At 33.3% G+C, this 17152-nt stretch overlaps 1 protein-coding gene across 3 annotated transcripts in view; it reads right to left on the reverse strand.

Moving 5' to 3' along the window:
* LOC145260393 (ankyrin repeat and EF-hand domain-containing protein 1-like) overlaps positions 1 to 17152 on the reverse strand; it is a 140827-nt gene that overhangs the window by 76840 nt on the left and 46835 nt on the right. For all 3 annotated transcript variants that reach the window (XR_013864281.1, XM_080118350.1, XM_080118349.1), the window contains one exon: positions 11233 to 12040. Coding sequence is in view for 2 of the 3 variants with exons in the window: in XM_080118350.1 (XP_079974476.1) it covers positions 11233 to 12040 (808 nt within the window). In the remaining variant the exon portion in view is untranslated. The remainder of the gene's footprint in view (positions 1 to 11232; positions 12041 to 17152) is intronic.

A 17152-nucleotide genomic window follows, 5' to 3' on the forward strand; every position in this document is an offset into this window, starting at 1 on the left:
TATTTGGCTTTGTAATTTCTATAATATAACTAGCAAGCCGCCCAGCGTTTCCCCGTCATAAGATGCGCTTAAAAATATTTTAATTCATGTAGATTACGCATTTATTATTATAGAGACAATTCTCTACTGATTATTATATTGCACCTAATATATATTATTGAAATCAAAACTGTATATATATAGTTTCGCTAAATTCAGCCACTCTAACGAGTCGTAGACGACGAAACACGTGTCAGTGGATAATTATATTTTAAAAACGATATATATGCCACTCCCCATTTGGGGGTACCAAATTTGTAAAAAGGAAAATTATTCCCAACTCGCATTTAGGTAAAAAATGCACTTACGTATAAATACTTGAATTCATGAAAAAATATTGCGAACAAAAACCAATACATAACACACACACACACACACACACACACACACACACACACACACACACACACACACACACACACACACACACACACACACACACACATGGTAGTGTTTGAATATATGGTTAATGGCAGTTTTAGTCATTTTAGCCTACTTTAAATCTTCACCGCTGACTCATTTTTCCACCAAATTTCAAACAATTATTGCAGTTTATAGATCACCTTCTCAACTATATTGTTAAAAAAAAATAAATTATCGTTCAGTAAAAGAAAAGTTATGATGAATTTTCTGGTGTTCAAAATCGTAAAAAAACGTAAGGAGGTGAGCGACGTTTTTTATGATTGGTTTCCATAGCAACCACGTCGCTTCAGCGACTACTGTTGCTACCAATTCACCGCTCTCGCGAAAAGAGAAGTAACAAGTGAAACAGAAACAATGAAAAAAAAGGGAGATAATTGGGGGATTTTATTGAAAGCAGACGAGTGCCGTACATTGTTGTTACATATGTGTATGTTATATTTATAGGGACAAAAAATTAGATTGAAATTAAAAAAAAAAAACAAGTAAATTTACCGGAAGTCTGAAGAATCATGGATTACAATAGAAAAATGCGAGCATGAAAAGTAATATGGTTAAGCTTAAACATGGGAAAGCAAAGGACTAGTTGTTAATACCAGAAAAGAAAAGATATTCTAGTAAAAAATATGATCAATTTATAACTTAAAATATCGCAGCATTCAGAATTTTTAAAAATTAAATTTATAACATTATATAATCAGTTCTTAATGCTGCAATATTTTAAGTTATAACTTTATTATATTTTTACTAGACTATCTTGTCACGTTCTTTTTCAGTTTTAACAACACTCCATTACTTTTCAGTGTTTAAGCTTAACTGTATTACTTTTCATGCTCGCATTTTTTTATTGTAATATACACCCCCCACACACTATATATATATATATATATATATATATATATATATATATATATATATATATGTTCTAAGAAAAATAGAAAAACCGAATGAAATTATTAAAAAATCAACGTTTCGTCCTTATTTCAGAGGACATCTTCAGGATAATTGAAATAAAAATGTAAGAAAAGAAAAAGTCCTAGATCGTGCGAAAAAGACAGTTTTTGAATCATACCCATATACGCACACATATTTGTCCTTCCCGACATGGGTAGGATTCAAAAACTGTTTTTTTCGCACGATCTAGGACTTTTTCTTTTCTTACATTTTTATTTCAATTATCCTGAAGATGTCCTCTGAAATAAGGACGAAACGTTGATTTTTTAATAATTTCATTCGGTTTTTCTATTTTTCTTAGAACATAACGTCAACCACCGCTGGTATTTTTTCATTCCTTATACATATACACACACACACACATATATATATATATATATATATATATATATATATATATATATATATATATATATATATATATCAAGATCCGCAATTGCTGTGTATTTTCGCCAGTAATATTATTATTCATTGCTATCGATTTTCTCCTGCTGGGATGATAGCCAAAAGAGTTCTAGAGAGATTTCCTTTTATGCTCAAATGTATTTATATGTATATATAAATTCATATGTTATCCCTAGGTTTAAAAGATGAAATCGCCCGATAGTGGAAGACAAGATTCTAGCAAGGGCGCACGTTCCGCGGTTTTATAATTATATAGATTCAAATACGAAACGATGATTTTAAAATGGCAATATTTTGTTTCACGCAGTCACGTATGACATGATATTTTGTTCCACGCAGTCACGTATGACACGAGACATTTGGATCAACCGTGAGAAACACACAAACTAATACTCACGAAGGATTTTATATCTCCAACGAGAAAAATGATATATAAAAATATACATGTAAGAACCCGTCGAAAGCTGGTTTGTTCTTTAAAGTAAATAAATTTATTTTGGAGAAAAAGAAACAAAGAAAGAAAAAAACAACAACAACAACAACAAAAAAAAAAGAAATCAAAGAAAAAAAGCAAAGGAAAAAAGTAAAAAAAAACTAAAACAAAGAAAAAAAAGAAAAAACAAAGAAACAAAAAAGATACAAAACAAAATAAACAAAGGGGAAAGAAAAAACAAACAAAAAACTAAACAAAAAAGAATTATTAAAAATAACAAAGAAAAAAAGAAAAAGAAAAAAAGAAAAACAAAACAAAGAAACAAAACAGAATAAATAATGAAAAAAACAAAGAAAAAACATAAAAACACAGAAAAAAACAAAGAAAAAAAGAAAAAACACAGAGAAAAAGAACAAAGAAAAAACAAAGAAAAAAGAAAAAAACAAAGAAACAAAAAAGATGCAAAACAAAATAAACAAAGGGGAAAGAAAAAAAAAACAAAAAAACGAAACAAAAAAAGAATTATTAAGAATAAAGAAAAAAAACAAAGAAAAAAACAAAGAAAAAAGAAAAAAAAAGAAAAAAAAGAAAAACAAAGAAAAAAGAAAAACAAAACAAAGAAACAAAACAGAATAAATAATGAAAAAACACAGAAAAAACAAAGAAAAAAGAAAAACACAAAGAAAAAGAACAAAGAAAAAACAAAGAAAAAATAGAAAACAAGAGAGAAAAAAAGAACTAACAAAATAAATAAATAAATAACATTGTTATGTGGCTTTCTAATTTCTATGATATCATTTAAAATACGAAACGATGTTTTGAAAATGCCAATATTTTCTCATAAAAAAACAAACTATCTGACTAGAAAGAACACTTCTTCTCAGACTTTCAGTTTCATAAAACATTTTTCACCGGTAGATGCGCAGATTAAATGCACCCTTTTTAATATAGACGCGCCCTAATATTTGTATAACACGTTGAAGAAGCGCTGCTTTAGAGCACTGTTTATTGTCTAGATAGATGTCAAAATCGGCTTCGAAATCTAGCGAGTGATGTACTCTCATATTCCTTACATCTATTTCTCACAGAAGAAACATTGCTAGTTACGTCTTTACTCTTTCGTTATTTTCATGCAAGATGCTCGAGTACGAGGGGCGTGCAATAAGTAATGCTCCTGACCCACTTCCATTTGTCTGATCCAGCTGAAATTTTGCATGTGCAATGATTTATATTTCTACGGGTTATGTGGCAAATTACAGCTCTGAACTAAATGTGGTTTCTGTTTTACAGGTGTTTGAACTGAGTCAGGTGTGAAATGGAGCCTGTTGAATGTCGAGCAGTGATCCGGTTTTTGTATTTGAAAGGACACACACCACAGGAGGCTTTTGATGAAATGAAAGAAACTTATGGTGATAATGCCCCATCATATGATCTTGTAAAACGCTGGCATCGTGAATTCAAACATGACCGGAAGTCTGTGGAAACAGTTCCAAGACCTGGTCGCCCGCTTCTGCCATTGATGAGGCATCTATCCGTCAAGTTGAGGCGGACATTTTGGAAGATCGACGCATTACTATTCACCAAATAACCCAAGATGTCAAGATTAGCACAGGGTCTGTGGAAACTATCATTCATGACCATTTACATATACATAAGGTGTCTGCCAGATGGATTCCCAGGTTGCTCACACCATTCCAGAAGCGAGAACATGTCGAGTGCTCGAGGATAAATTTGAAGATGTACCAATAAAATGAGTCAAAGTTTTTCAAAAGACTGATTGCACAGGATGAAACCTGGGTCCATCACTATGATCCAGAGACCAAAGCTCAGTCAATGCAGTGGAAGCACTTGGACTCACCACCTCCAAAGAAGGCAAGGGTGCAGCCCTCCGCTGGCAAGGTCATGCTCACAGTCTTCTAGGACCAGGACGGAGTAGTGATGACAGATTTCCTGGCAAAGGGTACCACAATTACAGGAGCCTATTATGCTTCACTTTTGAGGAAATTGAGGGAAGCTATCAAAATCAAGAGGCGGGGCAAGATCAGCAAAGGTACCCTCCTCCTGCAGAACAACGCTCCAGTCCACAACTCGCATGTCGCCAGATCAGAAGCACGCGAGTGTGGTTATGAAATCCTACCCCATCCTCCGTACTCTCCTGACCTTGCACCCTCTGACTTTACCTCTTTCCAGCCATGAAGTTGTTTTTGAAAGGAAAGCGTTTCCCAGATGACGCAGCCTTGATTTCTGAAGTCACGTCGTGGTTGAAGGACCAACCTGGGGTGCTCTACAAAAACGGTCTCCAGAGCTGCATCAAACGATGGGAGAAATGCATAACTCTGGGTGGTTCCTATGTAGAGAACGACTAATAATTGTGCCAAATTTCGTTGCTCTACTACTATGGGAAGTGGGTCAGAGGCATTACTTATTGCACGCCCCTCGTAAGTCCAATTCGTTGGTTGCTCAATGTAAGACATTCACAGCCAGAACTCGTCTTATTTCCACAAATAATAAGAACTTTTTCTTCTTCCTCCATGTGCTTACTGTCACGCGGAATTTCTATGGAAATCACTTTGCAAGTGCTTACCGTCTGTGGAGTATACAGGGTGGAACGATAAGGGGTTGCTCTAAAGAAAATAACACAATCTTTATTTTAAAACTCTTATTCAAAAAATCAATTCCGGTAACTTGATTATGTAGTAAAACCAACATCTATTCAATGTAGCCGACTTCATCCTCAATCACCTCCTCGATACGGTTTGGGAACTGGGAGCATGCCTTTTCCACAAGCGCTGGCCGAAGCTCAGCGAATACTCAGTTGATGGCGATCAGGCTGGCTTTGGTGTTGTGTGAGGTCATGTTGGTGATGTTTTCGATGTATGGCCAAATAAAGTAGTTAAGCAGCTTCAAGTCGGGAGAGGAGGGAATCAGTGAGAGGAAGGTAGAAAATCGTAACCCTCATTCTAAAGCGAAGCCTGGGTCATTTTGGATTTGTAGGCCGGTGCCGAGCTCTGCGGCCACACCTAATCCTGTGGCCACCTGATTGCACCAGGGGATCACCACACTCTTCAGCACATCCAGGTACACTTTGGTGTTGAATTTCATACCGACTTCGAGGTCCTGGATGTGGAACCACCCCTTAATTGCCATTGCTCCCAGGTCCACTCTGACCCGGAGTGGTAGTACCTGTTAGGGTCCCAACTATGGGGTAAATAGAAACCGACTTGAAAAAAAAAAAAAAAAATTCTATTAAAAATTTTTTCTTCAAAATCACTGGATTCGGCATTAAATAACCTGCCGTAAAACAAAAACAACCAACCAATCATACCGACTTCGAAGATGTGAGGTAGCATGATGTGACGCTCACTTGAAACCAGTTTCTTATAACTGCACGCCTGTGGAATTGTCTTCCGTTTTCCTGCCCTCCAGCTGACTGCAATATGGTTGTCTTCAAGTCCAACGTAAACAAGTTCTTGATGAGCCGTTCCACTTAAGTTAACAAATTTACCGAATTTCTATTACTAACGATTACTATATTGTCCAATTGACTACTGTACACTCTTTACCAATATCCTCGAGTGGTGTCTGGGCCTATGTTAAAAAATCATGTCTTTAATAGGACGACAATTTTATCGTTCCATCCCGTATAAAGGTTAATTAATTTCCCAGGTGTCCCGGGAGACAGCACTGTGATTAAAAATAGTGGGAATTAGACAGAATTTGATTATTTGAGGGGGCGTCAAGTCCAATGTAAACAAACTCTTGTGAAGCCGTCTTCTTAAATAATCAAATTCTACCGAATTTTCACCACTATCATTCATCGAGATGTTATCTCACCAGCCACCTGACACTCATTAATCATTATCTTCGAGTGGCCTCTGGGCCTTTATAAGCGGTAACTTCCTAGTAAAACAAAAACAAGCATGCAAGCCCCCCCCTCCAAGTGTGAAAAATTTACTTTCACCATGACTAATGCTTGTGCAAAATTTAAAAAATAATTCCAAGGCGTGGTTATTGAGAAAAGTGCGAACAAATGAACGGATGAACAATTTGGGGGAAATTTTACTCCTATAATGCCTAGGGGGGACAACCAAAGTTATCCCGAAGCAACCATTCTGGCAAAAATGTTCTTTCGTCATAATTAAGGTTTGTGCAAAATTAAAAAAAAAAATCCAATGGGTGGTTATTCAGAAAAGGGCGAACAAACGAACAGACGAACGGACGACCAGACGAACGAGAGTGAAATACTAGGTAGGTTCAATTCCTCCTTTGTCGGGGGACCAGTAAGAAAAGAAAAAGAAGTCACCTGAAAAATTGGATATTTTAAAAATATCCTTTTTTATCACGAAGGCAATAAAATGATGCTTTCAAAGATTTCGCAGGCACTTTCAACCATTCATTTATTATGACTATGGCTTTTATGTCCATAATATTGACCAACCCTAGTAGGTCAGTCCGTCACACTTCAATTTGAAGTAACATAAACGCGTAGTTTGAATAGACGCATCTTAGAAATGCTTCCCCCATCACCCTGTCTGTTCTTTTTGCTCTTAGAAAAACGAGTAAGCAACTGATAAATTGGTTTGAGAGTAATGTCAGATAAGTTACAATCTTGGCGTGTCGACATGGGATTACATCTTTTCAATTTGTCCCCAAAGTGTTCCACACATATTTCATCAGTAGCAACACTGAAGAACTCTGTCTTTTACAGACGACATTCTTCATCCGCCAGTGCAGTTAAGAGATAAGAGGAAAGAGGTTTCAGAACCGACACTATCTAGACGTTTCTCAAAATGGCCGCCGCACACATGTACGATTGGCGATCCAAAAGTAATGTCTCCTATTTTATTTCATTTCGCCTGAATGGATCAGAGGGATTTCAAATTGCATTGTTGAGTTGACTAAACTCATGCATTCATGACCCGACAGTTTCATCTCTCTGTTGCAGATATTGACGGTGAGAAAGTGACTCGCTGTCATGGGTGTGCGTCAGATCAAGATGCGTGTCAGAAACTAAGATGCGTGATTGAATTCCTGGCACAAAGTTCATTTAGAATGGCGCTGACTGTGTAGAAAAATTAATTATGGAGCACATATGGTCGCTCATTGTAATGGCAGCACTCCCATCTTCGTAGCTATTCAACTTTATTCAGCTTTATTTTTGGAACGAGATACGTTTGACAAAGCACGCCCCGGACGCCAATGTCTAACCATGTTCAACGCTAACAAAAGTGCATTGAGAATGGTGGTGACAATATAGAAAAATAAATTCCGGATCAAAAAAGGCTCCACGTAATAATGGTACGACTCCTGTGATTGTAGCTTTTCAACTTTTTGAGTTTAAACATTGGGAGGCTTTACGTCTGGAACGACCCTCGTACAAGTGACTATATTAATCCAAAGAAATAAGGTTGAGTCAATCAACGTTTATTTCCTTAAGGCTTAAAGGGCGAGAGATTAATAATTGTGAAATTATCAATCAAGTTTTCATAGGAGGAAACGTAACAAAATCAAATTTATATGTACGATCGTTTCGGAAACGATATCCTTTTATACTAAAAATTCTTCATGAGTTTTGGTTTTGGTTTCGATTATAACTGATGGCACTCCAGCAATCTATTTTTTTATAAATTATATTATCAAGAATTCTTCATAAGTTTTGGTTTCGGTTTCGATATGGCTGAAGGGACTCAAATGGCATATATATATATATATATATATATATATATATATATATACATACATATGTATATACATACATATATATACATATATATGTATGTATATATATACATATATACACATATATATACACACATACATACTTATATATACATATATATATACATACATATATACATATATATACATACATATATACATATATATACATACATATATACATATATATACATACTATATACATATATATACATACATATACATATATATACATACATACATATATACATACAATCATATATGCATATATATATACATACAATCATATATACATATACATATATATACATACAATCATACGCACACACACACACACACATATATATATATATATATATATATATATATATATATATATATATATATGCATATTTTTTTCATAAGTTTTTATTTCGGTTCCGACTCAAGTTAATGCATCCAAGTTATATGAATATATTTTTTTATTTTTGAAATCGCAACTTTAGAATATATAAAAATCGACAGAACAGTAACTCTATAATAATATATACGAAATCTGCAAGAATTAAAATATCATATTTAAGCGTATGTTACAATAATATCAGGGCGTCTCCATTTACGCTGAACATCTACAGAATGCCAACATCAATATATTACATAGGAATTAATCGCTTGTAGAATTTTTATGGATCCCGCTGGTTTAATATTAATTATATGAACAAAAGAATTAAATTCCATTTACAAAATTTTTATTTTTTTAATTCTAGGTTCACAAACTATATTTATTTTTAATTTTTTAATTTTTTTTATTCTAGGTCTACAAACTATATTTATTTTTTATTTTTAATTTTTTTTTAAATTCTAGGTTCACAGACTATATTTACTTCAATAAGCTGGTTAAAATTTAGTCTCTTTTCTCCTCTCCCCTCCATTTATACTTATGAGGAGACGGTTCCAGAAATATTTTACTTATTTCTCGATGGATTTATTTGTAAATATCGAATGAATAAAAAGATATTGTTTCCGAAACGACCGTACATATAAATTTTATTTTTTTTATGTTTACTCCTATGAAAACTTGATTAATAATTTCACAATCATTAATCTTTTCCCCTTTCCATTTATATAGCTCTATTGAGCTTATCATAACTGCAATACTTAGAGAACAGCGCCTTAAAATTTTTTTTACTGAGACTTTGTCCATTTAGACCGTGTATATTACACTCTTAGGTTGAGCATATTGGGAAGTGATATACAAATTACCATTTGCATATTAAGCGATGCTCTTTGCGTAAACAAATTAAGCTTAGGTATTTGGACAGTGTCAAAACATTGTTAATTCACTGCCAGCATAGCAGCAGCCAAATAGCGCAATGGTTAGAAGTCCCGACTCTTATTTAGACGGCCAAGTTTCGATCCTGGCTTGAGGTAGTTGCTTGTCTAGCCGCACTGATGAGCTGTAAAACAGTACAACAGTACTGTATGTGGATTACTATATATATATATATATATATATATATATATATATATATATATATATATATATATATATATAATAGGACAACAAGAGTATGAAATGAAGACACAAAACTATATATAGGTAGATATAGAACGGATCATTTATTGAATAATGGAATACAGGCAAAATTTGTGGGATAGAAGGGACTCTTTATTCCAGGGCATTACGAAGCCTAATGCTTCTCATCAGAAGAGTAGAGAAGGTGCTAGGTAGCATGGGGAAGATGCGGCGTCTAGCGCAAGGTTCATTAGAGATAAAAAAAGATTAAGATGAATTATAAAATGTTGGGGGAAGCTTTATTGAATTCTAAATAAATAAGGAGAAGCTTATTATATATAGTATGATATAGAGAAGCATTAGGCTTCGAAATGCCCTGGCATAAAGAGTCCCTTCTATCCCCCAAATTTTGCCTGTATTCCATTATTCAATAAATGATCCATTCTATATCTAGCAATATATAGTTTTGTGTCTTCATTTCATACTCCTATTGTCCTATTGTATAAGCTCCAATAATTATTGTTGAGCTTGGCATTATCCGGATAAATCTCCTTTTATGGAAGTGATCTTTCTCTTTTCCTTTTACATTAAGCTATATATATATATATATATATATATATATATATATATATATATATATATATATATATATTGATTGATGTCTAATATCTATTCTGAAAATTTCAAAAATATTCTATATGGATATTCACTAAGTGTTTTCACTTAAATTTTGTGTTCGTTCCATAAAATTAACTCAAATCGTACATAGCCCACGTTATGCACTCTAACCACAAGTAGCTTTGTTCCCAAATTCATTGGTCCTGGATATGATCTTAACCTATATCCGATGATGAGGCCCCAGCTTGCGGGCTTTGGGGAGTGTGGAGCCACCCTTTAATTGCCATTGCTCCCAGGTACCCGGAGGGGTAGTACCTGTTAGTGTCCCAACTATGGGTTAAATAGAAACTGACTTTAAAAAAACAAACAAATATATTCTATTAAAAAATTTTCCTTTAAAATCACTGGATTCAGCATTAAATAACCTGAAAAAAAAAACAACCAAACAACCAAAACTAAAGTCATAATTAAAGTAGAACTAAAAAAATAAAAATAAAATTAGGCTAATTAGTTTAGGAGTGCATCCCATGCACACAAAAACATAAACATATACCACTATATTACTATATTAGATTCCCAAGGTCCATGTAAATATTCCAAAGTTCGAAAAGGTACACTTTGGTCGAAACGTTTTTCATAATAATGCATTTTCGCTTGCGAGCTATACAATCTTCCCTCTTTCTGTAATAAGAAACAAAAGCTAAGTTGAGAGTTTGAAGCAAAGAACGATTTTGAAGAACAAAAAATAAAACTTATTATTTCAATTATTCGAACTCGTATTCTTGAGTATTATCGACACAACGTTTCAGCCGATGTAACCTCAAACCTTCTTCAGGTGTATCTTGTTCAAAAACAAATTCCGTGCAGATTCCCGTGTTCGACAGAAAAATTCCCCAGTTTGACAAGATACACCTGAAGAAGGTCCGAGGTTAGATCGACCGAAACATTGTGCGAATAACACTCAAGATGAAAACAGTAGTCCGAATAATCGAAATTATTGTTTTATTTTTATTTCGTCAAAATGTTTTTTTTTCATTCAACATTTCAAATATCAAACATGACCTTTGTTTCTTACACGAATTATCAATCCTTATCTAAAAAAAAAAAAAAAATTTAGAAATCAAATAAAATCTAAAATAATCTCACTTACTTTTTTTCAAGCAACATTTTCACCATATCAACATTTCCCAGGGCGCAAGCGATCATGAGGGGCGTCTTAAAGTACTTGTCTTTCGTATCTACTGGCGTTCCTTTTGCGATGGCCGTCTCAATTGAGATCTTGTCGTTGCAACGGACCGCATCGTTGATGTTTATAAAATTCACATCCATATGCCTCATGTACCAGGCTGAGTCATCCTGAAGCGGATGAATTGGAGGGTTATCCCTATCGAAGCGGTTGATGTCCGTAATGCAGGCGGTATAGGGAATGAATTCGATCGGTGGGTTACCACCGTCGGTCCGCTGAATGTCATCATGTGTACAAATAACCATTGGTAATTTAAATTTACCTTTACCGCCTTTTCCCCCTCTATCCTTCTTTGGTTTTTTCGGTTTACCTAAGAAGGAGGTTATCAGGAAAACTTTGTTCACAAACTTTTTGCAAACCATAAATTCCTTGACGTCTAGGTTGCCCGCTTTGGTATACATCTTGATTACCGCGTTCAAATCTTCTTCTGAAATCGGCACATTCAACTTGACGAGCAGAGAACGAAATTCTGAAGCATCCACGACGGTGTTTCCTTCTGTGTTACCGATGCTCGTCGACTCTTCGGCAATCAGTTCGGCGTTGATGTACAGCCAATCGTAGAGAAGAACGGACCATCGCTGAAAGTTTTTCCCCAGTTTGCCAAAGATCTTTTCGCCTTTCTTGCATTCTTTCAGGGCCTGTTTATTACCCAGGTCCTTAGCGAGGAGGCGAGCTGTGTAGTCATCGCACGATTTGACTTTGGGATTGCAACCTTAACAAAACAAAACAAAAAAAAAAAACGAAAAAAATTAAATGATCATTTATGGAGTTATGCAGCAAAAACAACGCTGTAATATACCCGTTTATACTCACCCTTTTCTGTCTGTTCATATGGTTTTCAGTCGAAAGACAGAAACACGCCCCCTCCCCCTCACAACCAAGATGAAGCTACTAAACGCACTAGTCATCTCAATCATGCTTTACGCATACGTGGCATGGACAATGAACGCCGATTTACAAATGAGGATCCAAGCAGTAGAAATGAGATCCCCAGAAGACTCCTTAATAGAATGTTAACATAATATAACGGGAAGTGCCGGTGGCCTCGTGATTAACGACACGGACTAACGACCTAAGCGTTCGAAGTTCGAATCCAGTTTGTTCTACAAATATCACTTTCACTCTGGATGTAGGCGACCAGCGCGTGATCCTTTCCGTAAGTGTCCGATGTCTTTCTGGCAATAATTCTAATTAGAAAAATATCGGAGAAACCAATGCCAAAAATAGAATGTCCGGATCCATACGATGACGATGATGATGATGAAGATTATTATATAACGAATACAATGGAAATTTGTTTGCTTTTTGATTTTGAATGATTTAAATTCTCAGCTTCACAAATTCGTCCCCTTTTCATAAACATTATCCATGATGATTACACGATCACGAGTTAATTCCCTTCATTCCTGATACTCTCCTTCAGTTCCTGTAGAATTCCAGGTTTGCTGACGTAAACATTTTCTTTCAAACACCTCTACAACGAAACGTTGTTAATAGACACAAAATATTATGCAGGTATGACTACCCTCGATTTTGAAATCAGATATTACGACCATAAAGGCACACACACTAAAAACAAGAAAAAACAAACAAAATAAACAAAACAAAATAAACATAATAAAAACAAATCAAAAACAAAACGCAAAATTAAAACAGCACAAGCGATTCATTACCGAAAGCTCAAATAAAGTAAGCATTCGCCAATAGTTTAGTGGAAAATAATACAACAGACCAATACATGTAGAAATTTAGACGACTCATGTAGATCTTTTTTCAAATGAGGATTTTAAGAAAAATTTAAATTTATAAAAGACAAAACAATGCAGAGATATGATAGAGGTTTCATTTTTAAACCAAAAACAAAAAACAACGTGATTTAAAAAAAAAAAAAGGTTTTAAACTTCGGACTTAACAGGTAAATTTCTAAAAAAAACACTACTTTTTTTTGTTTTAAATTTAAATATATTATTTATTGATCTGTTATCTTAAATTTGTGAGATATAAAACTTTGGTGAGTAAATTAATTATTTACTTTTTAATAGACATTTCAAAATGGGGGGGGGGGCATGAATTAATTCGACCCCCTGCCTTTCCAAGCTTATAACTACTCGAAAAATGTAATTCAAACCCTAATTTTTTTTCAATTAAGGGAGCAAGGACCAAGGTTTCATTAAAAAAAAAAAAAAACAAACAAACAACGTTGTTTAAAAAAAGGTTTTAATCTTCGGACTTTACTGGTAAATTTCTAAAAAAAACACTACTTTTTTGTTTTAAATTTGAATATATTATTTATTGATCTTTTATCTTCAATTTGTGATATATAAAACTTTGGCGAGTAAATTAATTATTTACTTTTTAATAGACATTTCAAAATGGGGGGGGTGAATTAAAAAAAAGCGTTTGTCTAAAATATTATATTCAGTTTATAGGAAAGAACATAACATTTCACATTGACGCTGAAAATATCGTAAAAATAAAATAAATAGAAAAATTTTGATAGATTTTTAAAGTTTAAAAATTGAAAAATACTAAAATCGTAAAATTGAATTAATTTCATTACTGTTTTTTAAAAAATAAAAACAATAATATTTCTATTACTTTTTATACAACTTTAATAGTTTATTTTGGAAGTATAATCCATAAAGAAAATAAACAACCCACTTTTAAGGGAGAAATTAGGAGTTTTTTTTATATTTTATTCGCAGTTTCGTGTTAGGGGTGTCAAAAATTCCTACAAAAATTCTGAAACTGACCCTATGCGGATTTAACCGGCTTTATCCAAAGGAGGAAGTTCTTTGAGAGTATGAAATTCACAAGCGGTTCCAGTCGCATGTCTATCCCCGTTAGGGAAGACGATGAGCTTAGGTATTTGCAACAACTGCAGGGAGGTGTCGACGTCCTCCTACACACAGCGCCTTGAATTTCCAAAATTGGTCACCAATCTGGTACTGAGCAGGCTCAACGTTGCTAAACTTGGGTGATCTAACGAGAACAGGTGTGTTAATGGTATTATGCCGTAATCATATATATATATATATATATATATATATATATATATATATATATATATATATATATATAAGCGAGGTTGAAAATCCATGGATTAAGGAAATTAAAATAACCCTTTCTATATATTCCTTTGTCAAGCAATAAATTCTTAAATCGAATATATGCCTCTATATGTTGTTTTTTTCAGAATTTAAAATTAAACTACGAACCTTATATATATATATATATATATATATATATATATATATATATATATATATATATATATATATATATATATTAAGTAATGTGATTGATAATTTAAAATTTAAAAAACAAATTATAATTAAATTAAAAATCAGTTTCACAAGAAGTAACAACAACAAAATCAATTATCTGTACGATCGTTTCGGAAAACCGTGTTTTTATTGTGGTAGACATCAAGTTACGGACAATAATTATTGCATATAGTTTTTTAATAAACAAGGTCTCCTCATCAGCAAATTTTAAAGGGTTTTTATTAAATCTAAAAGACACCATAAATAAACCTAGCATTAAAAGTAATGCAGATGTATCTGAAAAAAATTGAAATAAAAGGTCTGGATTTAAAATTGATAAGAAAATTAATATGGGCTAGAGATAGAAAAGAAATAGAGTAAAATATAAATTTGAATTTAAATTATAAATTTGCTTTAAGTACAACATTGCAAATATATACATGCATATATATGAAAAAATAGACACATACATGCATATACATAGATATACAGGTATATACATAAAAATATAGGTACAAAAATTTACCTTTCATTTTTTCGCCTTTTGAAATCAGGAACTATGGTTAAAATACTCATATGTGATGTTTGCTATAGCTTTTCACCTTATTGAATGATGAATTTTAAAAGGGGGACGCCCGTGCAATAAATTATTTCCGTTAGCGTACTTTTGATTTAAAGACGCCACGTTATATATTTCGAATGTTGTTTGTATAATTGCATAATGCAAGGGGGGAAAATTATTTATATTTTCTTTAATAAAAGGGCGCAAGGGGGATAATTAGTCTAACTTAATTTATTAAAAAAAAAATTGTAATCTATTTTTACTAATAAGTAATTTTTAATGATTTAAGGTGGTTTATATTTATTAAATTTAAACCAACGTTTATGACTACACGTGAATATTAGTTCCTGTCTTTTTCTTTCCTGTATTTTAATGAAACTAGTAATTTCACTATTACATTAAAATACACTCAGCTCTTTAGACTATTGTTCTAATCTCCTTTAAATTATATATATATATATATATATATATATATATATATATATATAGTTGTGCCCGATATTATTCATACCCCCCTTGAAAATTGAGTTTATTAGGTGTAACTTTGTTAGAATTTATTGTTTACGTCCATATTGATACATATTCTTAATAAACCTCTTCTGATCATTTTCGTCATTTTAAAATCGCGGGATACTTGTAATAAAAGAAATATACAGCTATTTATAAAATCTGCAATGTTCAAAAATAATCATACCCCCTTATTTTTTCAGTATTAATCGAGTTTCTGACTGTTTGTTTCCTGTTTGATTCTTATTTTGAATGCTTTTATACAACCTTTGATTAATTTCATTTCGTTTTTTGCATTTTTCAGAAATTAAAATGATATCAACTGAAAACCAATAAAAGAATAAAAATTATTAGAATGGGGAAGAAAAAAGAGCTTAGTAATGATCTTAGGACTAAAATTGCGAATTCACATAAGGATGGTTTAGGTTAAAAGTCAATTTCCAAGAAATTTGAGGTCCCTACAGCAACAGTACAGAGCATCATCAAAAAATTCCAGAGCCACCACACAACAAACAACTTGATTGGTAGAGGAAGGAAAAGGAAACTGTCTGCTAGAGCCACCAGGAATATTGTAAGAAGTGTTAATGCAAATCCAACCACCACTACTAAGGACATTTTAGAAAATCTGGAGTCTTCTGGCATAAAAATATCAAGGCAAACATTGCAAAGGACTCTGCATGAAAATGGTCTGAAAGGAAGAAGACCAAGAAGGACTCTATTGCACACCGGAAAACACCTTGCAGCACGTCTAAAGTTTACTAGGAACCATGTGAATTCTCCAGAGTCCGTTTTCTCAAGTATTTTGTGGACTCACGAAACAAAAATTGAATTGCTTGGCCATATGGATGCTTCTTACGTTTGGAGGAAGAAAGGAGAAGCTTACAACCCAAAGAACACCATACCCACGGTGAAACATGGTGGTGGTAGCCTAATGTTTTGGGGCTCCTTTTCGGCTAGTGGTCCAGGTAGTTTGGTCAAGATAGATGGAACCATGAAGAAGGAGCAATATTTGGAGATACTCCAGAAAAACATTAGACAGGATGCGGAGAAGCTCCATTTAGGACCAAACTGGGTCCTTCAACAGGATAATGATCCAAAACATACTGCCAAAATAGTCAAGAAATGGTTTGAGGATAATCAAATTAATGTTTTGGAATGGCCTAGCCAGAGTCCCGACCTGAACCCTATCGAAAACCTCTGGCACATATTGAAAACTGAGGTTAAAAAGCGGAAACCTAGAAATTTGAGGGATTTGGAGAACTACTGCATTGAAGAATGGTCAAAAATCAGTGTTGATGCTTGTAAAAACCTTGTTGATAAATATCCAAAACGGTTACAGGCAGTTATTAAGAATAAAGGGCATGCTATTGACTATTAGTAAGAGAGGTATGAATAATTTTGAACTAGTGCCATTATTGTTTTTCTTTGTATAATGTTTCAAACTTGCATAATTTATTTATTTGTTGAGTTTAAATTAAATGCTTATGCT

This window comes from Euprymna scolopes, chromosome 36 (genome assembly GCF_053919585.1).
Source record: "Euprymna scolopes isolate OS-2025 chromosome 36, ASM5391958v1, whole genome shotgun sequence".
Classification (NCBI taxonomy): Eukaryota; Metazoa; Mollusca; class Cephalopoda; order Sepiida; family Sepiolidae; genus Euprymna; species Euprymna scolopes.